We start from the raw sequence: 24,759 nt of genomic DNA, 5'->3' as shown, positions 1-24,759 counted from the left end.
GGGAAGTAGTGGGTTGTAGAGTGTGTGTGTGTGGGGCAGAAAGACCCTGGTAAGAGGGTAATTCGGTCAATCTGTGAGCCAGAGAGTGAAAGAGAAAGTGGTTAATACAGTTGGCAGAGGGGACCTCCACTCAAAATACCCTATATCATGGAGGATGAAGAGAGACGGAAGAAGCTGGAGATTGCAAGAGCAAAGGTAGAGTTCGGGATAACTGTTAACCCAGTAATAAATCAAATAAAAGCGACATACCGAGGGCGCTGGGGTATTTGAAACTATCTGTCCACGCATGTTGGCAGACCTGCTCAGTTTAACCAGTGCTTTCTGTTATAGTAAATCAGATACATGATGGAAAGCCAGACAGGGACATCCAGTAGCGAAAGCAGAACACTGTCTGATTTCATATTTAATTGTGATCTTTATTATTGAATAGGAACCAGAGTTCAGTAGTGGGGTGAAAATTGACTGTCAATACATTAGGCACTCCAATAACGTGGTTGTATCTGAAATACCGACCAACACCTGCAACAGTATGTAAATCAAAACAGTCTGGACACCTGTACAGATTGTTGGTAACTCACGCATTCATTTACAAAACAGAAACTAGCATCAAAGCTGCAGTAATTTTACTGCTATTTGTTTGCCCTTTAAAATGTAGGTGAACATGTTCATTTTGGCTGTTTGCTAGGATTCTGATGGGCATGTAGGTGACTGCTAACGCTGATCTGTGCTTGCAGGCTTCTGCTACAAAAAAGATAAAATACTGCCGATGACTGAGTTTTGGACATATTGCTAGCTTGGGATTTCTGCTCCTTGGATTTTCTTTCTCTTAGGTTGCACTGTGTTTTAGTTTATGATGCTGCAGTGAGGTTCTCCCATGACTCTTAAGTAGGTAAAAGCAAAATCTTCAGAGTGTCCTTGTAGACCTTATTTTTCACCACCATGAAAGCACAACTCAGACTTGAACTCTCCATGGAAGACTTGCTTTACTGTGGGAGTGTCTGGCAATTCTTGCAGTTGTCTTGTCAAAATAGACAGTTTGCTGAGGTAAGTGAACTAATCCAGTGCTGACAGGTTCTGGTCACGTACTGACAGCTTTGGCTCACTTTTGGAGCATTGTGATGAATTTCTCAGGGCAGCTGAATTTCTCCATGACCTTTCAAAAGGCCCTCATGGTTTATTGTCAAAAGCTTTGAACAGTCAAGAAATGTGGTTAGTGATCTATGTTCTGTTTCTGGCATTTCTCTTTGATCTATTTAATTGCAGTTCCAGTATCAGTGGTTCCTAGACTATTTTGAAACTGCATTGATTCTCTGGCAGCAGATCCTGGTTAAGCATTATTACCAAGCAGTTCAGAAGGATTCTGGCAGCAATATTTCTGGAAATGATGAGGGGAGAGATTCCTCTATGATTGCTGTAAGATTGGCAAGTTCCATTCCATTTCTGTATTCTTGCAGGATGGTTCCTTGTCCCTACATAGCCTGAAAGAGCTCATTGAGGTTTTGGCCAAGCATTGACCTCCAATCTTGTAAACCTGAGCTGGGATAGTGTCAGTTTCTGGAGCCTTTCCATGATACAGACATTTGACTGTGTTCCTCTATCTAATGCTTGTTGGTCATCAGAAGAACAGTTGATGGCAACCTGTGGCAATTTAGTGACTTGGTTCTTCATTGGAGGAAAGCTGATGTAGTTAAAAGTACTTGCCACCTTTCTAGAATCTGAACTTTTTCTGTGAGCTGACCTGTTGACACCAAGGATGGGCAATGAACTTGTAGACTGGTGCCCTTGGACAGATTTCAGAGCATCGTATAATCCCTTGCAGTCTTTGTTAGCCAAGTGTCTTGCATCTTTCTTAACTTGTGTTGGACAGTCCTCTGGATCTTTTGGTTGGCATTGTGTTTAGATAGTGCAGCCTTGTCACTGAGGTTAAGACTGTAGAGGTGCTGTTTTTCTTTTGATAGATTCTGAATTACCTCATTGTTTCCAGAAATATAATTTTTATGCTTTTGAGAAGTGGAACCAAGGTAGCAATAGAGTATCCTTTATCTCTGAAGGTGTCAGGCCATCCTCAATGCAGAGAGTATCCATTTTCACTGTACAGAGGCATGTCTGAGTTTCTATCAGACTCCTTCATGACTGCCTGTTTGAGCTGTGAGACATTGGAAATGTATTCCCTGGGGATATCTAGAGGAGGAATAGGTCCTGGTGTATAGCTTTGAAATGATAAGATGATGGTCAGTCTAGCGACCCCTGCCAAACATTGCTTTTGTTAGACATACATCCTGCCTAGTCGATTAAATATCATGTGTAGAATGGGGATGTAGCCAAGAAATCTTGTTACGATTGGCTGGGAGTGTATCCAAGATGTCTTGTTGCAACTAGGGAGGTGGAAATCCGTGTTGGTGATTAAGAGCTCATAATCAGCACACATCTTCAGCAAGGTGAGACTACAATTGTCAACCCTGTATTTTTCTGATGATTCCTTCCACATCTGGTGATCTGCACCAACCCTTGCATTGAAATCACCAAGAATGATTAGCTTGTCTGACTTTGGCCTCGTGGGAGTGGAGGTCATCATAGAATTTATTTTTAGATTCATCAGGGTTGGCTGTGGTAGGGGCTCACGCAGAAATAGCTTTTCTATTGCTGTTCTTGGGGCATTTAAGCACCATCAAACAATCATTAACACTCTTTGGAAGGTGAGTCATCTTAATGATGAGATGATTCACAACAGCAAAGCCTACACGAGCTTCATGCCTCTCTTCTATGCCCTAATCCAAAGGAATGTGTAACCTGAACTCATTTCCTTAAGCTGACCCGGGTAGACGAGTCTCACTGATGGTGATCTGGACATTGTACCTAACCAAAACTCAGTGTGATGGGTTGTCTTTGAGGGTGCATCTTTTCCATGAGCCAGTGATGATCGGTGAGATTGACTTCCAACCGCATTGATGGGATCTCTCCAGTTGTGCCCTGGTGGTCAGTGGGGTGAAGCAAAGGCTTTGGGCACTTATTTAGGTCCATTTCCCGCATTAAGATGGTGCACAGTGTGGTTCTGAAAAGGGCTCGGGGAGGGAGGGAGGGAGTGAGGAACTGCAGAGTTCCCCTTCTGCTTCATTCCAGTGAAAGATGACTTGATGGCCTGAGCTGTCTGTGTGCAGATTCCTAGCTAGAGCTACCAATGAATCCACATCTACCTTACAGGATTTGTACCAGGTGATGGATCACAGACTCATCCATCACCTGGATTATAGTAAAGGAGTGTTAGGTATTTTCAGCCTCAATCTCTCACCTGACCAATAATGGTAAGAGAGTCTAGACAAATGCAGTGGGTAACCAAGAGGTCTTCTGTGTCTTTGAGCCTTGCATGTATCACAACACCATGCTAACTTTCCATCCCGAAGTCACTGAGAATAGGAGACTAGACGACTATCCTCATGTAGCTTGCCTGCCTGTCAAAGTATTTTACTGGGATGTATCCGCTGTCGTGCAAACAACTGTTTATAGTCGCAGGTGAGAGCTGGGTAGAGGCAAGGATCAACACAGGATGAGCTGTTCAAAGAATGTGGCAAGCCCTACTGTGCAAGCTGCTACTTCTCCCTTACACATCAATATTTTTACCAACAAGCCAATAGATAAGTGAATTGAGCTTAAAACTTTGAGGGAATAGTAAATGCAGAAGTTGCTGAAAAACACCCTGTCGAAAGAGAAGTATTTCAACTGGATGACCATTCGTAGATATAATAGTGTTTGGTAATTTTTGAATGTCAGGATCTATCCAATACCAGTGGCCTGTTGTTTCCCCTGTTACTATCCTTTTTCAGTGAAACAGAGAATTCAGAAAGAGATTTGGTAACTTTCCAGAATGGAGTTGATTGGCATTTGAATCATGCATCTTTTATAGAATATGCTTTTCAGGTGAAGTATTAAAGTACATTTCTGTGAAAGCTTTTGAGAAAATGATGGAGATAATGTTTATTTACCGCAAAAATGTAGGCACTTTGAGGTGAGTTTGAATGTTACATAGATATCCGAATAAATGTCTCATTTCGATGAAATAACTTGTGTTCCCCTTTTACTGTATTGTTTATAATTGACAGAAGGTTGTAGCACTATATTGGAAACGATACATAATGAAGTAATGCTTTGTTAGTGTTATCATATGCAATCCAAAAGTAATTTAGTTGTTTGAGATATGCTGCTTATTTGTATCAAGCTTTATTTGGGAAGTAATTCTGATTTGAGATAGCCTTGATAATGAGTGCACCTACTAGAGCTCTGCATAAATCAAATAAATCTTATCGTCTGTTGCCAAAATGTTACTGTGTATTCATCTGACCAGCTTTACTTGCTTGTTGTTGGTAAACAGCATCTTAACTCCATGTAAGCAGAAAGTTTTAAGATGATAAACCTGGTGTGGCCATTACATTTAAAACAGTAATTTCTCTGTGAAGCTAATCCTTCATTAATGAACTGTAATAAAACTGCATGTATTATTTCTTAATTTGTGCTGATTTTGCTTTTTTTAAGAGAAGTTGGCACATGTATTGCAATTGTACAGTGTCAGGATTATAGATGCTCGAAGAGGCCTATTACTTTTAAACTCTTGGAAGTGTTTTCTGGTACTAAAATAAATGAGCATTTTCAATTTTGTCTCAATTTAATTTGTAAAATGGGTGCTAGGAGCACCATTGATTTGCCAATTTTCAGGAGCTTCAAAAATGCTGCATTGTAATCAGTCGCAGCATGGTAGTGTAATGTCTGAAGCGGGAGGGAAAAACAGTGCGCTTGCTCTCCGTTGTGCTTCAGATCCACTGTGCTTCATTTACCCTGCTGCTTAGTATCTCGGAAGCATAGAATTCCTATAGTGCAGGAGGAGGCCATTCAGCCCATCAAGTCTGCACCAACTCAGAATCTTATCCAGGCCCATACCCCAACCCCACCCATCCTACACCCGTAACCCCCTAACCTACATAACTTGGGACACTAAGGGGCCATTTAGCATGGCCAATCCACCTAACTTGCACACTTTTGGACTGTGGGAGGAAACTGGAGCACCAGGAGGAAACCCACACAGATATGGAGAGAATGTGCAAACTCCATACAGTCACCCAAGGCCAGAATTGAACGTGGGTCCCTGGTGCTGTGAGGCAGCAGTACTAACCACTGTGCCATCCTATGGGGAATCTAGCTCACCTATCATCTAGTTATTCTTGAAGTGGATTCCATAGACTGCTAATGTTAATAAAGTTGGTAGAATTTTTGCTGCTGAGGAATTCAGCATACACTAATGACTGAGAATTTTGGAACGGGAAAAGGTTAAATTCGGCTGTTATGTTACATCTCCCCTAAGGCCAGTCTTATTCTATAAGCTTCTTGTTACCACTGTGAGGAAGTCCCTGGTCCACGCAGTGGCTGATGGGTTGAGTTGATTGAGGAGAAGAATGAGTTATAGAGGTACATTGTGACAGTCTTTGTGATGAAGGGGATGTGGAATTGGAATCTGCTCAAAGCCAATGAGAACATTGAGGTTGTGAGCAGTTAACTTCAGCCTGAGACAGTGGCTGGTGGTGGGGATAGGATCTCTGAGCTGAGGTGGAAATTGAAGAAGATTGATTTGTGCCAGTGCTTGAATGGAGGAAACTGCAACCATTTAAAATTGGTTGTTGGATAAGAGGTATGAAAGCAGAAGTATTGGAAGGATTGAGAGACATTTTGGAGAAGTGGAACTGGCTCATCGGCCTATGACTGAATGATGTCATTCATAGACAACACATTGATGAGGAGAGTTTCCAGAGTTTAATGATGCAGGCAAAGACAGCCATGGGTGGACAAATCCTGACTCTGATCAGACAGTAAAAATAAACGTAACTGAGGGCAGTTCACCCCAAGCTGGAATGAAGAGAGGTCTTGGAGATGGGTGGTGTGTTTGGCTGCATCAAGGGCTGCAGAGATGTTCAAGTGAGATCATACGGTCACAAAAGATTTAATTTATCACTTCGTTTAACCATTTTGGTGCCATAGCAGGGACCAAAACCTGATTGATATGATTTGTAAATTTGAGTTGCTTAAGGAAAAATGGGCATGGATTTGAGAGATGATATGTTCAAGAACTTTGAAGAAAAAAACAATCGGAGATGTGGCAATGATCTGCAAGGATGAACTGTTGTCCAAGGAAGAGGGTTTGATTGGAACAATTTGGAATGGAAGGGAAGCTTGTCTAAGGAGAAGGAATCATTCAAAATATTAGCTGTCGGGGGCCAGGAAAGGATGTTTGATCTGCACTTTAATGTAAATCTATTCAAGGGAATAGTAGTCTTCAAGACCCAACTCCTAACTTGGGGAAGGCTTGAGCGGAGTTAGGAGAAAAAATAACAGGGTCAGAGATCAGTAATTGTTTAAGTCCTGGAAGTTTGTCTTGATGGATAGAGAGGAGAAGCAGCAGATACAGTAGAAGAGATAGTCTTATTTAGTGTTAAAATAAGTCCACGATGCTAAAACAAATGGCAATGGAGAATCAAAGCTGAAGAATATTTTTGCTTTATAATGATTCTGAAGTTGTAGCAATTTTACAAGAGGGAGGTCTCAAAGCTATTTGAATTTGAAGCAATTGATGTGTGTGTGGAGTGGATAGGGATTCCTTATCATTTGGGAGGGCTGAAATGGAAGAAAGTAAAGTTTTCATTGGGACTCTAAGGAAGTTAAGGAGTGGTTGCACCAGAAGGAATGAATGAAGTGTCAGTCAAAGTGGTTGGGATTTACAAAAGTCCGTTGTAAGTCGCAGGGCACATGCAGCAGGAAGTGGCTAGAGGAATGTGGGGGTGAGGGATACCAGGAGATGGTTGGAGATGGGCCTGTCAATGATTAAGACCATTGAAAATGGCTGTGGTTACAGGTGGAGGGAGAGATTTTACAGGTGGAGGGAAAGTAGAGAAAAAGTGGAGATTGAAATGACTGAGAATGAAGACTTCGCAGTGGAAAACAGAGTAGATATTTCTAAGAAACTCTCTGGATGAGGCATGAGGGTGGTAGACAACAAAGATTTTCTGCAGTGAAGTTCCTGTGAAAATCCCCTAGCCGCCACACTCCGGCACCTGTTCGGGAACTGAATGAGGGAAGGGTAAGGATTAGAACAAATTCTAGTGCGTAAAGGAAGAGATGTTTCATGAGGGCTAAGGAATAACTCAAGGTGCGATTTGATGATGAGGGTCGCACTGCTTGTAATGCTTTCTGTAGATTGCATGCTGGAAAGTATCAAGGACTGGGGAGCTTTTAAGGTGTTGGTTGCCATTCGTAAGTGCAGCTTCAGTCAAAGTGTTGACTATGCTGCAATCACATCGAACTCTGGTTCGATTCCTAGCTTGGGTCACTGTCTGTGTGTAGTTTTCATGTTCTCCTGGGTGCTCTGGTTTTCTTCCACAGCCTGAAAGGCGTGCAGGTTAGATGCACTGACTATGCTAAATTTTCTCTCGGTGTACCTGAGCAGACACTGGAGTGTGGCGATGTGGCGATTTTCACAGTAACTTCATTGCTGTCTTAAAACAAGGTCATGGAGATGAATGGATATTCTATCAGGGGATATAAAAAGGATGATTATTGTTAACTCTCTATCAGAATCCAGAGAGGCATTAGTGGATAGGTTAACTGATTGATTGAGAAGGAGGCTTGAGGTGCAAAGAATATAGAAAGAGGAAACTTTACCAGTTCTCTCAATATAGAGTGGATGTCTGATTTTTAACTGATTTCCACATCTTAGGGATTTGTTACTCTTCAATACCATTGTTTCTTTCATTACTGTTATTTAGCTTATGTTGATATTGGTGAGATCCCATCCCAAATCAGTATTAGCTTCTTTAGAATATCTGGCACGCTATTCTCTTCTTTCAGTTTATACACTGATTCTTTCAGTTTAAACATTGATGCAAAATAGCTATTCAGTATGTCTGTCATTTCTCTGTTTTTGCATTGTGTTGTCATTAATTTAAGGGAAACTTATGGTCCATTCAAACTGAAAAGAAGCCAAAATAAGCAAAAATAGTCAAAGCCAATTCCAACTAATCAAAATGTCATTACTAGTGTTCATAAGGCACTGAATGCAATCACAGAAGACATCTCAGACAATACTGAGACAGGAGTAGAGGAAAGAGAGAATCTGGTGAACTGATATGATGACGTTCTCTCCCTCAATGTCAACAAAATGAAGAAGATAATCATTCGACTTTTGGAAGCGCAGTGGAGGACCTGCCTCTGCTTACATCAACGGGGTTGAAATAGAAATGGTCGAGAGCTTCAAGTTTCTAGGTCTCCAGATCACCAACAACCTGTCCTAGTCCCTCCACGCCAGTGCGATTAGTTAAGAAAGCCCATCAACTTTTCTACTTTCTCAAAAGGCTAAGGAAATTTGGCATATCCCCTACGACTCTCACCAACTTTTACACCATAGAAAGCATTCTTTCTGGTTGTATCAAGACCAAGATCGCAAAACGCTATAAAGGGTCATGAACAAAGCCCAGTCCATCATGCAAGCCAGCCTCCCATCCACTGACCCAGCTTTCCCACTGCTTTGGAAAAGCAGCCAGCCTAATCAATGACCCATGCACCCTGGACATACTCTCTTCCAACCTCTTCCGTTCGGAAAAAGATACAGAAGTCTGAGCTCGCATACAACTGACTCCAGAACAGCTTCTTCTCTGCTGCCATCGGACTTTTGAATGAACCTACCTCATATTAAGTTGATCTTTCTCTATACCCTAGCTATATGACTGTAACACTACATTCTGCAATCTCTCTCCTTCTCTATGTACGGTATGCTTTGCCTGCATAGTGTGCAAGAAACAATACTTTTCACTATGTTAATATATGTGACAATGATAAATCAGACTTTGTAGCGCAACCTCCAGAGCCATGGAAGAGAGACATTTAGTCACAGCATCTCTATCTGTTCTGGACCTACAAATTCCTGTTTTAAAAGATCCAGGAGCATGTCCGTGAGACAACCCTCCTGACTTGTCACTTCCCTTCCTTGTGCTCAGTGTCCGTCTCTGTGGGTGGAATAACTGGGTTGCAGAGAATAGATATATAGGAGCTACATATCAACGTAGCATAATCCTGCTGATAAAGCCAGAAGCAGTATCTTGAGATCCCACAAATCCACTGGCTGTCCTCTTTGAACCAAAGCCAAATGCTGCAAACTGTATGAGATTAGATAACGGGTTGAATTGCCTCTTGGGTTTCACCAGCCTTGAATGTTTTCAGATGAATTATTACTTATTAAAAGCAAAAGTGCTGTAATCTGAGCCAAGCTGACAGTACGATCACTTGGGTTCACAACATAAGTTGCTTTTGATCTTAGTTTAGACACCTGCAAATTATTGTTCTGGTTCTGCTATATTAAATTGAATCCTAGTTCCCCAGGGAGCTGTGCAGGAAATACACCTGTGTATGATTCTGTGGTGGTGTGATAGCAGGGAAAATGTTCTAATCCTGCTGCAACATTGAACTGTGACTAAAGTGAGATCAAATATGTGAATGTTAGACTATTGAGAAGATTGTTTCACAAGTTTACATTTTTGACTGTCTTTACACTAAAACACCAGATTACGTTTGAAATCTTCACATTGATGCAGACTTGTTTGAAATGCTCACTGCCCATGTGGCATCTTCTGCCCATCTTTCCTGAAGCTGATCACTTCTTGCCGGGTTGCATTTTCATAGGGGCTGGTTTCTTTTTATACTGAGCCCACACAGCAATGCACATGTGAATCTTGAAGGTGAGCATTGTCAATTATGTTAGATCATGTGGCTTCACAACTGGGCTTAACCTTTACACTCAACATCCATGCGGACTTTAAGAACGTAATAAGAACATAAGAAATAGGAGCAGGAGTAGGCCATCTAGCCCTTCGAGCCTGCCCCGCCATTCAATAAGATCATGGCTGATCTGTCGCTGCTCAGTTCCACTTTCCCGCTTTCTCCCCATAACCCTTAATCCCCTCTCTTATCAAAAACCCATCAACCCGCGTCTTAAAAATATTTAGCGAGGCAGCCTCCACCACTTCAATGGGCAGAGAATTCCAGAGATTCACCACCCTTTGAGTGAAGAAGTTCCTCCTCAACTTTAAGTGGTTGTGTGTGTCTGGGGGGTGGGGGTGATCACTGGATAGTCATCAAGATCTGACAATTGCTTTTCTCCTGAACCTAAAGCCATTGTGCCTGATTAAAGTCCTGTTGCAGATCTGCTTGCTATATACAATTAAGGGATCAAGCCTGATTCCTTGCTGGCTTTTGTACTTAACACCAAATAAATTAATCATCAGGAGATCGCTTGAATTCTGTTTCTGATCCTGCATGGGATTAGCCAGCAGTATTTTAAAAGTGAACATTTTAAAGGTTGAAGCAATTAATATGACAGTAAGAATTGGAAATGACTCTTCTAAAGCTAAAAGTAGGTTTTTATTGAACACTGTGTGTGTGTGTGTGTGTGTGTGTGTGTGTGTGTGTGTGTGTGTGTGTGTGTGTGAGTGTGTGTGAGAGAGAGATACAGAAGGCATGTTGATGTTGCAGAAAAGCAGCTGTCGTGAAAGCTGCTACTTAATACTGTGGCTGAGGTCAGGAGTTATGTCATTCAGCCTCTTCGCTGTTCTGCCATTCAATTAGATCAGCTCTCTTTTGTTTTCTCTCCTTCGAAACATCCTAACTGACAAAATTCTATCAGTTTCCTCCTTAAATCTCAATCCTCCCAGCATCTCTTTGAGGGAGGATGGAGTTCCATATTTCCACCACCCCTATTTTTCTTGTGTGAAAAGTGCTTTGTAATTTTCCTCTGAAATGGCTGAGTACTAATGTTAACATTGTGTTCCATTGTTCTAGATTCTCCCTCCCACTGTAGAAATAACTTATTTGTACAAACTCTCTTGAACCACTTTATCATTTCAAGCAACAGTGCAAATTTCTTAAACATCAAAAGCTTTGCTGAAGATTTCAGTTAGACATGTTAATTATACAGCATTTGTTGGTGGGCACTCCCAGTCCATCAGCTGCTTAGACTATCCTGAAAGTAATCTCTTGTTTCAATTTGGATGAATCTGGACAGATGGTTGCAGTGCTACATTTTTCTGACTTCTCAGATAATTTCTTGGGCTATTCTTGCCTATGAGCATCTGCACTGTTGGATGAACAGAGAATTTGTATAAACTGGAGTGTAAGAAGTCCTTCCAGAATTGGATTCTGTTTTAACTTCACTATGCCAGTTTTTTTCTCTTTTGACAGTGGTCAAGATTGCTGATTTCATTAGGCACATTATTTTACACAGGAAAAGAAACATTTGATTTTTGAATTAAGCATGGGTATTGTAGAATTTGGATCATTTGACCTATTTATTATGCTTGTGCTGGCTTTTAGAAAGCCATCCAATTAGTCCTACTCCCTTCTCTCTCACCTCATTCATGAATTTCTCATTTTCAAATATATAGCAGCTAATTTTGAGAGACCCATTGAGTCACTTCACTGCCTTTTCCAGCTATTGAATTCCACATCATTATTGGCTGCATTTTAAAAAAAAAACTCTCCTCAACCTTGTTGGGTATTTTTGACAATGATCTTAATCTGAAACAGTTCCTTCATCTCAGCTCTTCAAAATGATTAGAAATTGTGGCCACCTTTACTAAATCTGTCCTTACTCTGCACTGAGCAACCCCAGCTTCTTGACTCTTGGCCCAACTAAAGTTCCTCAATCTTGATACAGGATTTGTACTGTCTTGAGGTTTGATGCTATTAATGTGTGATGCTCAAAATAGGATGCCATATTCTTAGGACCTAACAACTAATTCAATAAAGATGCATCTTGTATTTGTACTCCATGTCTCTATTTATAAAGCCAAGAAATCATTATTTTTAACAGCTTTATCAATTTGTCTTGTCATTTTTTTAAAGATTGGTATGTAAATCCCTCTTTGTTTTGTTTATGTTGCCTCTTCTCATTTTTCCTGCCAAAATTTATCACTTCATGTTTCTCTGCAGTAAATTTCATCTGTGCATTTGTCTATTTCATCAGTCTATCTTAATCCCCCAGAAGTCTATTCCCCCTCACTTGTTTGCTACATTCCAAACTTTGTGTCATCTGAAACTTTTATTCACAAATCTAGATTATCTATATAAATGCACACTCACTTTCTCTTTAATCCCATGATAAACATTTGGCTCCATGTTGCTACTGTTCATTTTAATCCCATTGGCTTCAATTTTGCTAAGTGGTCTTTTAGTCAGTTTTTCATTATTGCCACAATATCTTCGCCTAATGTTTGATTGCTATAGTCCAGGAGGATTTCTGTATTGCCTTCTTGTCCCTGCTACTTGTTATTGGAAGGAGTGGAGGAGGGGGAAGGAATTTAAACTGCCTGCTTTCCCTCCTCTGTGGATAAGTTGCACGCAAAACTTGAGGTAATATTTCAACCCCAATGAGTTTGAAATGTGAGTCCCAGTTGATTATGTTCAGGCAAGGTAGTTGGAAGACATTGTTTTTACTGAGCTTTCCTTGTCTGATGGATTCTCATTCCAAGATGGTAATTTGAGGTTGTGTTGTTGAGTAGTGCTGAGGTGCATTATCAGGAAGGAATTGTTCATTAGGCCAGCTTCAAGCTGACTGGTCTAGACCAGAAGAAGTCTGACAACACCAGGTTTAAGTCCAACCGCTTTATTTGATAGTAAACTCACAAGCTTTTTTTGTGAGTTTACTATCAAATAAATTGGTTGGACTTAAACCTGGTGTTGTCAGACTTTTTACTGTGTTTACCCCAGTCCAACGCCGGCATATCCACATCTAGACCAGAAGACCATAGGTTTGACTCTCAGTTGAGTTAACTGATGTTGCGGACAGAGTGATTGAACATTTGGACAAATGAGTTGATCAGAGAGGGCCAGCATGAATTTGTAAAGGGTAACCTATGTCTAATAAACCTTGTTGCGCTTTTTTGAGGTAACTAAAGTGCTTGACAAGGGAATGTTGTTTATATAAACTTCCAGAAGGGATTTCTCGACATGAGGTTGCATGGTGGCACAGTGGTTAGCACTGCAGCCTCACAGCAGCAGGGACCCAGTTTGATTACAGCCCTGGGTGACTATCTGTGTGGACTTCGCATGTTCTCCTCACAACTGTGTGCCCACTGTCCAACGATGTGCTGGTTAGGTGGATTGGCCATGTTAAATTGTCCTTTTTTAGGGATTAGTGGAGTAAATATGTGGGGCTACGGGGATAGAGCCTGGGTGGGTTGCTCTGGCAGGAGAATAGATGCAGACTCGATGGGCTGAATGATTCCTACGCTGTAGGGATTCTCTGATATGTAGGAGATTTATTGAAAATGCAAGCACATGGATTTTGATATCCAAGAATTATCTTGGATAGGGAAATGGTCAGGGAATTAATTACGAGACAGCTGATGGGTATGAGCTCCAATCATCAGGATGTAGACCACGGTGCTTACAGGGATCTGAACTGTGGTTGCACTTTGCACTATATTTATTTTTAAATCACTTCAATCAAGGGATGGAGAGCTGCATAGAGTATCTAAGTTTGTAGACAACACAAAGTTATGTGGCACAGTAAATAGTTTGTTTAAGTTGGAACAGGTAGTTGCAAAGGGATATTTGTAGATTAAGGGGAAAAATTATGCCAGGTGAAGTTCAATGTAGTAAAATGTGAGGTTATCCCTTTTGCATCTAAGAAACATAAATTGAGTATTTTCTAAATGGTGCAAAGCTAGGATTTGTAGCAAAGTGGAGAGATTGAGATTCGGGAATCACATATTCACCAGAATGACATTGGGCTAAAGTGGTCAAGATTGAGGTCAAATTGCATAAACTTGTATTGCCTTGAAAGTAGAAGATTGAACAGTAGGGTGTTGCAAGCTGGAAACATTTGCCAATGTGGCTAGAAAAACCTTTGTCTGGTTGTGGGAGTGGGGCAACATCAGAAGGCTGTTCTGCACACACAGTGCATTGGAAATAAATAAATCTTTTTTCCTCTAAAATGATGTTGAGATGGAGTCAGTTGAAAATTTCAAAACTGAAATCCTTAGATTTTTGTTGACCAAGGGCGTTAGGAGTCTTGTGTCTAAAGCAGGTCAATTAAGTTAAGATATCGATTAGCCAGCATGGCAGAATGTGCTCAAAGGGTTGAATGACCTACTTTAGTGCTTATGTCTGTCGGTCCTCTTGAGTGGATATGAAATGCCTTATGGCACCATTTCAGAGAATGGATTTCTTCCTGGTGGATATTTATCCTTAAATTTACACATATACAAATTATTTTGTTATTTAATAAATGGATATTTATGGGATCTTGCTGTGTGCAAATTAGGGTTGCTGAGTTCCCACATTAGAATTGCCTGCATTTTAAAATTAACAGTTTGGTATGTCTTGAGGTTGAAATGATCCTAGATATTTATAATCTACAATATTTATTTCTGATGACAAGTCTTGCTGTCAGATGAAACCTTGTAAACAGAATTGGATCAATGACAGCTGAAGCCTTTCTTTTCCCTATCCAATTAGTTATCTTCAGTAAAAGATCTGATTTTTGTGTGCATGTCCATTTCTTCCATTATTGACATCTTTTTCTGGGGCGGAGTTCATCTGTTCAATATGACCAAATGTTTCCACTGGGAACTGTAAACGGATGATGTCTTGTTTCTCTCTGGAATGGAAAACTAGACACTCCAAAACACATTTCTCATGTTACAAACTTCAGAAATGATCCCTGAAAGTTGGCGTTTCACAAGAGAGCAAAAGGAAATCTTCAGTTATGGTGGCCTAGTGCATTTTGTGGCACTTCAGAAATGTTGAGTATATGGTTTGTGTGGAGAATTTCAGTGCTGTAAGCGTTGAGATTTGTGAAAGAACATCTGGAACAGCTTTACACTGTTACTTTAAACAAATGTGATCGTCAGCGGCAGGCCCAAGCGTCTGCTAAAATTAGTCAACTCTAGATTGATAACTGGACAGGAAGCTTCTTCAGTGTTGATGCGGGATTTATTTGTATGTTGTATATTGAAAGCAATGTACCAACCACTCTTTTTAAGCCAAGGTGCTTGAATGCAGGTTTATCTGGGCCAATCTTAATTAATGACTTAAATTGTTAGTCACACTGATGATGCACAGTTCAGAGAATTGTGTTGATGAAGGAAAGATCTGCTTTTATATAATCCCTTTCACAACCTCAGCATGTCTCAAAGTGCTTTACAGCCCATTAAATGCCTTTGTAGTGTAATCATTCTTGTAATGGAGGAGACATGGTGGCTAATTTTTGCACAGCAAGCTTCCACAAACAGCAATAGCTATATAATCTATTCTTGCTGACTGAGGGATAGATACTGACTTAGGCCATCATGGGTTTTTTAATGTTTCAAAAATGGATATTTTATGCCTACTTGAAAGGGAAGTCGAACCTGTGTCACATCTGAAAGCCAGCAACTCCAGTACTGCAGCACTCCCTCAGTACTGCATTGGAGTGTCATCTTAACTATTTGTGCTCAAATCTCCAGAGTGGGATTTATTCTCAAAGGCGAGAGGGCTACAGCTGAACACGGGTATGAACAGCAGATGTAAGACCTAGAGAGATGTTCTGCTAAGGGAATATGAGCAGTTCAGGGCTAAATTAAAAAGCACAATCACAAAGGTGGTTGTGGATTATTGTCTGAACAACAAAATTGGCATGGGATAAATAAAATCAGAATTGAAAACATAGCATAAAGATTGTTGTGGGAGCCATGAATTTCAAACCATGGGACAGTAGTATTTGTAGAGACCCTAACAGTAGATATATAGGAGAAGATTTGTATTAAAAGATATGAGGACCTTTCCAAGAAAGGTACTGCAATAATTGTGGGTGATTTTTGATCATGTAGATTGGAAAATCAGATTGACAATAGAACATAACAGCACAGTACAGGTCCTTTGGCCCTCAGTGTTGTGTCGAGCTATGTCCAATCCCAAGATCAAGCTATCCCTCCCTATAATTCTGGTGTGCTCCATGTAGCTATCCAATAGTCGCTTGAAAGTTCCTAAAGTGTCCGACTCCAGTATCACAGCAGGCAGTGTATTTCACACCCCAGCAACTCTGAGTGAAGAATCTACCCGGACATCCCTCCGATATCTCCCACTATGAACCTTATAGTTATGCCACCTGGTAGCAGCTACGTCCACCCAACGAAATAGAGTGGACGTGCAGAGACTATCATAAGAACATAAGAAATAGGAGCAGGAGTAGGCCATCTAGCCCTTCGAGCCTGCCCTGCCATTCAATAAGATCATGGCTGATCTGAAGTGGATCTGTTCCACTTTCCCACTTTCTCCCCATAACCCTTAATTCCCTTGTCTGTCAAAAACCTATCTACCCGTGACTTAAATATATTTAGCGAGGTAGCCTCCACCACTTCAACGGGCAGAGAATTCCAGAGATTCACCACCCTTTGAGTGAAGAAGTTCCTCCTCAATTCCATTCTAAACTGCCCCTCCCCCGCCTTATCTTGAGGCTGTGCCCTCCAGTCCTGCTATCCTTTCTGAGCGGGAAGAATCTCTCTACCTCTACCCTATCCATCCCTTTCATTATCTTATACGTCTCTATAAGGTCCGCCCTCATCCTTCTAAACTCCAGCGAATACAGACCCAGTCTATTTAGTCTCTCTTCATAGTCTAACCCCCTCATCCCCGGTATCAGCCTAGTGAACCTTCTCTGCACTCCCTCCAAGGCCAAAATATCTTTGCGCAAGTGCAGCGACCAAAACTGCACACAGTACTCCAGCTGCGGCCTCCCCAGTGCCCTGTACAGTTGCAGCAAGACCTCCCTGCTTTTATATTCTATCCCCCTCGCTATAAAGGCCAACATTCCATTCGCCTTCTTGATCACCTGCAGACTGGGTTTTTGCGACTCATGCACAAGGACCCCCAGGTCCCTCTGCACCATAGCATGCTGCAGCTTCTCGCCCTTTAAGTAGTAATTCCTCCTACTATTATCTCTGCCAAAGTGGATAACTTCACACTTGCTAACATTGGCTGATCTGCCAGGTCCTCGCTCACTCGCTCAGCCTATCCAGATCCCTCTGCAGACTTTCCACACCCTCCGCACAATTTGCTTTTCCACTCATCTTTGTGTTATCAGCAATCCCTGTCATCATCTTATAAACCTCTATTAAGCCGCCTCTCATCCTTCTCCGCTCCAAAGAGAAAAGTCCCAGCACCCTCAACCTTTCCTCATAAGACCTACCTTCCAAACCAGGCAGCATCCTGGTAAATCTCCTCTGTACTCTCTCTAATGCTTCCATGTTCTCCTTATAGTGAAGTGACCAGAACTGAACACACTATTCCAAATGTGGTCTCAGCAACATCCGGTATAGTTGCAGCATAACCCCACGGCTCTTAAACTCAAACCCCGTTAATAAACGCAAACACACTATAAGCCTTCTTCACAGATCTGAATGGCAACCTTCAAAGATCTGTGAATATGAACCCCAGATCTCTCTGTTCCTCCATGTTGCTTAGAACCCTGTCATTGACCCTGTAATCTGCATTCAAGTTTGTCCTACCAAAATGAATCACCTCACACTTATCAGGGTTAAACTCCATCTGCCACTTTTCGGCCTAGCTCTGCATCCTATCAATGTCTCTTTGCAGCTTGCAAGAGCGCTCCACCTCATTCACTACTCTACCAATCTTGGTGTCATCAGCAAATTTACTAACCCACCCTTCAGCCCCCTCTTCCAAGTCATTGATAAAAATCACAAATAGCAGAGGACGCAGCACTGACCCCTGTGGTACACCGCTGGTAACTGACCTCCAGTCTGAAAATTTTCCTTCCACCACCACCACCTTCTATGAGATAGCCAGTTACTTATCCATTTGGCCAAATTTCCTTCTATCCCACATCTCTTTATCTTCTTCATGAGCCTACCATGGGGAACCTTATCAAATGCCTTACTAAAATCCATGTATACGACATCAACTGCTTTATCTTCGTCCACTTAGTTACCTCCTCAAAGAATTCAGTCAAATTTGTGAGGCAGGACTTACCCCTCACAAAACTGTGCTGACTATCCCGGATTAAACTGCATCTTTCCAAATGGTCATAAAATAGAAACCTAGGAGAGATTGTAAGAGTATATTCGGGACAGTTTCTTAGAACAGATCATTGTAACTTAACAAGGCCAGGCTAAATTAGAGCTGGTTACATGCATTGAGACAACAATTAATTAATATCATAGTGAAGGATCCTGTAGACAAGAAGAATAATGTCACAATTGATAGCATTTCGTGTTTGGTTTAAGGGTGAGAAATTTACGTCTGAAACTAATGACTTAAACTTTAAATAAAGGCATAGCTATGAAGACAGAGTGCAAAAGTGGAATGGGTAAATAGGTTGAAAGATAAGAGGTAAAGAAGCAGTGATAGGCATTTTAAGGAAATATTTCATAATTCTGAACAAAGATTTATTCCATTGATAGAGTATTCATCAGAAGCATGCACCACTTTTAGCAAACTAAGGAAGTTAAGGGTGGTATCAAGTTGAAAGAAACGGCATACAATATTGTAAAGGTTAGTGGTAGGGTAGAAGATTGAGTTTTTGAATTCAGTGAAGGTGACTAAGAAAATAGTAGAGGGAGAATATGAGAGAAAACTGGTAAGAAATAAAGAAGTGATAAAAGTTTCTGCAAGTAAAAGAGTAGATGTTCTCAATTATTTTACAAGGTGAGAACAATTTCTCCTTATTTATTAAGAAAAGCCAAGCAGCATGCCTTAATGGCTATTGTCTAGTGGTTCTGACAACCATCATTTATGAAGTGCTTCAAAAGGTGAGTCATGGCATGAATCAGTTCCAGCCGCCTGGACTATCTGGATCCACTACACTCCACTACCGCTGCAACAGGTCCACAGCTGATGCCATTTTTTCTGGACCTGCACTCAACCCTGGAACACTTAGATAATGTAAGAAGTCTCACAACACCAGGTTAAATCCCAGCAGGTTTATTTGGTAGCAAAAACCACTAGCTTTCGGAGCACTCTCCTTCGTCAGGTAAGTGGGAGTTGTGTTCACAAACAGGGCATGTAAAGACAAACTCAATTTACAAAACAGTGGTTGGAATGCGAGTCTTTCCAGGTAATCAAGTCTTAAAGATAACGACAATGTGAGTGGAGAGAGCGTTGAGCACAGGTTAAAGAGATCTGTATTGTCTCCAGCCAGGACAGTTAGTGAGATGTTGCAAACCTAGGCAAGTCATGGGGGTTACAGATAGTGTGACATAAACCCAAGGTCCCAGTTGAGGCCGTCCTCATGTATGCGGAACTTGGCTATCAGCCTCTGCTCAATAACTCTGCGTTGTTGTGTCTCGTGAAGGCCGCCTTGAAGAACGTTTACCCGAAGGTCAGAGGCCGAATGCCTGTGATCGCTGAAATGTTCCCCAACAGGAAGAGAACACACTTGCCTGTTGATTGTCAAGCGGTGTTCATTCATTCGTTGTCGTAGCGTCTGCACGGTCTCCCCAATGTACTATGCCTCAGGACATTCTTTCCTGCAGCACATCAGGTAGACAACGTTGGCCAAGTTGCAAGAGTATGTACTGTGTACCTGGGTGGATGGTATTCTCACGTGAGATGATGGCATCCGTGTCGATGATCCGGCATGTCTTGTAGAGGTTGCTGTGGAAGGGTTGTGTGGTGTCCTCCTCATCTGAGCAGATCTGGGGAGGATCGCCACAGACACCTCCCAGATGCTGAAAGCTACTCTCATAAGAACAGGATATGGCACTCAACTTATTGATCAACAGTTCCGACGTGCCACAGCAAAAAACTGCATTGACCTCCTCAGAAGACAAACACAGGACACAGCGGACAGAATACCCTTTGTCGTTCAGTACTTCCCCGGAGTGGAGAATTTATGACATCTTCGGAGACTTCGACATGTCAATGATGAAGACGAGCATCTCACCAAGGCCATTCCCACACCCCCACTTCTTGCCTTCAAACAACTGCACAACCTCAAACAGACCATTGTCTGCAGCAAACTATCCAGCCTTCAGGAGAACAGTGACCACGACATCATGCAACCTTTCACAGCAACCTCTACAAGACATGCTGGATCATCAACACGGTTGCATTATCTCAAGTGAAAAAACCATTCACCAGGTACACGATACATACGTTTGCAACTCGGCCAACATTGTCTACCTGATATGCATGATGTGGATATGCTGGTGTTGGACTGGGGTAAACACAGTAAAAAGTCTGACAACACCAGGTTTCAGTCCAACCGATTTATTTGACAGTAAACTCACTAGCTTTCGAGGTTACCCCCTTCGTCAGGTGAATATGCTGCATATGCTGATATGTTGCAGGAAAGGATGTCCTGAGGCTTGGTACATTGGGGAGACCATGCAGACGCTATGACAACGAATGAATGAACACCGCTCGACAACCATCAGACGAGTGTTTTCTTCCTGTTGGGGAACGTTTCAGCAGTCATGGGCACTTGCCCTCTGATCTTCGGATAAGGCGGCCTTCGTGACGTACGACAATGCCGAGTCGCTGAGCGGAGATTGATAGCCAAGTTCCGCGTACATGAGGATAGCCTCAACCGGGATCTTGGGTTCATGTCACACTATCTGTAACCCCCCACGATTCACCTAGGTTGCAAAATCTCACTAAATGTCCTGGCCGGAGACAATACACATCTCTTTAAACTGTGCTTAACCCTCTCTCCACTCACATTGTCTGTACCTTTTAAGACTTGATTACCTGGAAAGACTCGCATTCCAACCACTATTTTGTAAATGAGTTTGTGTCTTTATATGCCCTGTTTGTGAACTGAAATCCCACTTAGCTGACAAAGGAGCAGTGCTCCAAAAGCTAGTGGCTTTTGCTACCAAATAAAACTGTTGGACTTTAACTTGGTGTTGTGAGACTTCTTACTGAGTTTACCCCAATCCAAAGCTGGCATCACACCTAGATAACAAAGACACCTATATCAGACTCCTATTTATTGACGACAGCTCAGTTTTCAACACCATTTATTCCTACGAAACTCGTCTCCGTCTGTGGCCTGGGCCTCGGCTCCTCCTTCTGCAACTGGATCCTGAACTTCCTAACTCTCAGAGCACAAATAGGCAACAACAATTCCTTCGTGATCGTCCTCAGCACCAGTGCCCACAAGACTGTTCTGAGCCCCCTACTTTCCTCCTTATACACCTATGATATGTGACCAATTTCCCCTCCAACTCGATTTTCAAGTTTGTTGATGACACCACCGTAATGAGTCGGATCACAGACAGTGATGAGACAGAGTACAAGAACGAGAGAGAGAATCTAATGAACTGGTGCAGTGACAATAATCTTTCCCTCAATGTCAACAAAACAAAGGAGATTGTCATTGACTTCAGGAAGCATAAAGGAGAACATGCCCCTGTCTACATCAATGGGGATGAAGTGGAAACAGCTGGGAGCTACAAGTTTTTAGGTGTCCAAATCATCAGCAATCTATCCTGGTTTCTTTGTCCTCATCCTCGTCCGCACGTTAAGAAGGCCCACCAATGCCTCTACTTAGAAGACGCACCAACTTTTACAGATGCACCATAGAAAGTTTTCTGGCTGTATCACAGCTTGGTGTGGCTTCTGCTCTGCCCAAGACCGCAAGAAACTGCAAAAGGTTGTGAATGTAGCCTAATCCATCATATAAACCAGCCTCCCGTCCATTGACTCTGTTTACACTTCCCACTGTCTCGGCAAAGCAGCCAGCATAATTAAGGACCCCATGCACCCCAGACATTCTGTCTTCCACCTTTTTCCTTTGGGAAAAAGATACAAAAGTCTGAGGTCATGTACCAACCGACTCAAGAACAGCTTCTTCCCTGCTGCTATCAGACTTTCAAATGGACCTACCTTGCATTAAGTTGATCTTTCTCTAAACCCCAGCTATGACTGTGACACTACATTCAGCACTTTCTCCTTTCCTTCTCTTTTTTGCTTTGTCTGTATAGCCTGCAAGAAACAATACATTTCACTGTATGTTAATATGTGACAACAGATCAAATCAAATATTCTGCCCAGATCCTTCATGATTTCGAATACCTCTACCAAATGTCCTCAACCATCTTTTTTTTTGAAGTAAAACAGTCCTCTGTCTTCAATTTATCATCATGACTGAAGTTCCTCATCACTGGAGCCATTCTTGTGATTCTTTTCTGCACCCTCTCTAATGCCATCGCACCCTTCTTAGAGTGCAGCACTCGGAACTGGATGCAGTACTCTAGCTGAAGCTGAACTAGTGATTTATACAAATTCAACTTAACCTCCTTGCTTTCAGACTTTACGCCTCTATTAATGAAGCCCAGGATATCATATGCTCTATTAACTGCTACCTCAACCTGTCAATGATTTGAGCACATTTACACTCCAGTCCCTCTGCTCCTCCACCCCTTTGAGTGCTACCCCTTATTCTCCATGTTCTTCTTACCAAAATGAATCAACTCTTAATTCCTGACATTGAATTTCACCTATCATTTGTTTGTGTGTTCATCCAACTTGTCTATGTCCCTTCGAAATTTTACACTTTACTCCTTACAGTTCACAATGCTTCCAGGTTTTATATCATCTGCAAACTTTGAAATTGTGCCCTCTACTCCATGGCTTCAGTAACAACACTGATCCCTGGGGAACTCCACTACAAACTTTCCTCCGGCAGAAAAACATTCATTAATCACTATCTTCTGTTTCCTGTCTCTCAGCTAATTCTATATCCGTGTTGCCATTGACCATTTTATTCCATTAGCTCTAACTTTGCCCACAAATGTGGAACTATATCATATGCCTTTTGGAAGTCCATGTACATTACATCAATCCTCCCTGTTACCTACTCAAAAACTGGAAGTTAGTCAAAGGTGGTTTTCCCTTAAGAAATCCATGTTAGTTTTCCTTAATTATCCCACATTTGTTCGTGTGATTATTTGTTTTGACTTGAATTATTGTTTCTAGTGGCTGGATGATTTACTGAAAATTGAATTGTTTGCTTAATAATTGTGTATACATGGATTGAAAGAAAAGTCATTCTGTCTGCTTTGAGTATTTATATAAATATTTAAAATTGTCACTGTACAGTCTTTCTGGAGTTTATTTTTGGTTGGTAATCTGAAATATATGTACTATTAAATATAAACATCCAAATTGGAGCCTCCAAAAGATCTGTTTATTGTAGTACTTCAGAGGAAAGAAAGTATAAATGTACACATGTAAGTACAGATGTGCATGTTGGTCATCCAATGCTTTGTGGTACTTGTACAGAAAAAAAACACTTCTATCAATATCTACGCTTGCTTTTTATAGAATTCCCCATACACTTTTGATTTAAAATTTTATTTTATAAGATGGTCAATTTTTTTCTGCTCTGTTTCCTGTCCCCTTCCTTTATTTTGTCATTCCTCTTGCCCATCCTCCCCATTTCCCTTTTCAGATACTTTCATGTTATAACCAGTAATGGTTAATGCTGGTGGAAGCAGATATAGTAACTGCCAGAGGGAAATGGATATACTTAACGAAAAATTCTTGTAGTGTTAATGGGGTAAGTGCAGGTCAATTAGACATTTATCAAATGAGGTCATGATATGGCAAAAATAGCTGTGGCATTTTCCATCATAAGTGAGTTATTTCATTATATGCAGATTGTTTCGATACTTGCAACGCATGTTAAACTACAATTTAAATGCATTTAGTATAAATGCAAGGCTTTCTTTTGTCTCAGTTTTTCATTTCACCAGGGAAGAAGTAAGGCTTACATTAACACTGCAATGAAGTTACTGTGAAATTCCCCTAGTTGCCATAGCCTGAACATAAGAACATAAGAACATAAGAAATAGGAGCAGGAGTAGGCCATCTGGCCCTTCGAGCCTGCCCCGCCATTCAATAAGATCATGGCTGATCTGTCGTGGCTCAGTTCCACATTCCCGCCCTCTCCCCATAACCCTTAATCCCCTCTCTTATCAAAAACCCATCAACCCGCTTCTTAAAAATATTTAGCGAGGCAGCCTCCACCACTTCAACGGGCAGAGAATTCCAGAGATTCACCACCCTTTGAGTGAAGAAGTTCCTCCTCAACTCCGTTCTGAACCGCCCCCCCTTTATCTTGAGGCTGTGCCCCCTAGTCCTACTGTCTTTTTTGAGCGGGAAGAGTCTTTCCACCTCTATCCTATCCATCCCATTCATCATCTTATACGTCTCAATGAGATCTCCCCTCATTCTTCTAAACTCTAACGAGTACAAGCCTAGTTTATTCAGCCTCTCCTCATAGCTCAACCCCCTCAACTCCGGTATCAGCCTAGTAAACCTCCTCTGCACTCCCTCCAAGGCCAAAATATCCTTGCGCAGGTGCGGCGCCCAAAACTGCACACAGTACTCCAGCTGCGGCCTCACCAATGCCCTATACAGCTGCAGCAAGACCTCCCTACTTTTATATTCAATCCCCCTCGCTATGAAGGCCAGCATCCCATTCGCCTTCCTGACCACCTGCTGCACCTGCAGGCTGGGTTTTTGCGACTCATGCACAAGGACCCCGAGGTCCCTCTGCACCGTCGCCTGCTGCAGTTTTTCGCCACGTAAGTAATAGTCCTTCCTACCATTCTTCCTACCAAAGTGGACCACCTCACACTTGCCAACATTAAATTCCATTTGCCATTTCCTGGCCCATTCGCCCAGCCTATCTAGATCCTTCTGCAGACTCTCCACACCCTCCGC

General features: G+C 41.8%; 1 protein-coding gene across 2 annotated transcripts in view; it reads left to right on the top strand.

The window, feature by feature from the left end:
• The window catches only part of pcnt (pericentrin), a 194,824-nt gene continuing 170,065 nt past the window's right edge, over nt 1-24,759 (top strand). For both annotated transcript variants that reach the window (XM_080198511.1, XM_080198510.1), the window contains exon 1: nt 1-195. In XM_080198511.1, the coding sequence (XP_080054637.1) occupies nt 148-195 (48 nt within the window). In that variant the 5' untranslated portion in view covers nt 1-147. The remainder of the gene's footprint in view (nt 196-24,759) is intronic.

This window comes from Carcharhinus amblyrhynchos, chromosome 11, assembly GCF_965287045.1.
Source record: "Carcharhinus amblyrhynchos chromosome 11, sCarAmb.v2.hapA, whole genome shotgun sequence".
NCBI lineage: Eukaryota > Metazoa > Chordata > Chondrichthyes > Carcharhiniformes > Carcharhinidae > Carcharhinus > Carcharhinus amblyrhynchos.
The sequence above is the reverse complement of the archived record's forward strand: the minus strand, read 5'-3'. Positions and strand labels throughout refer to the sequence as shown.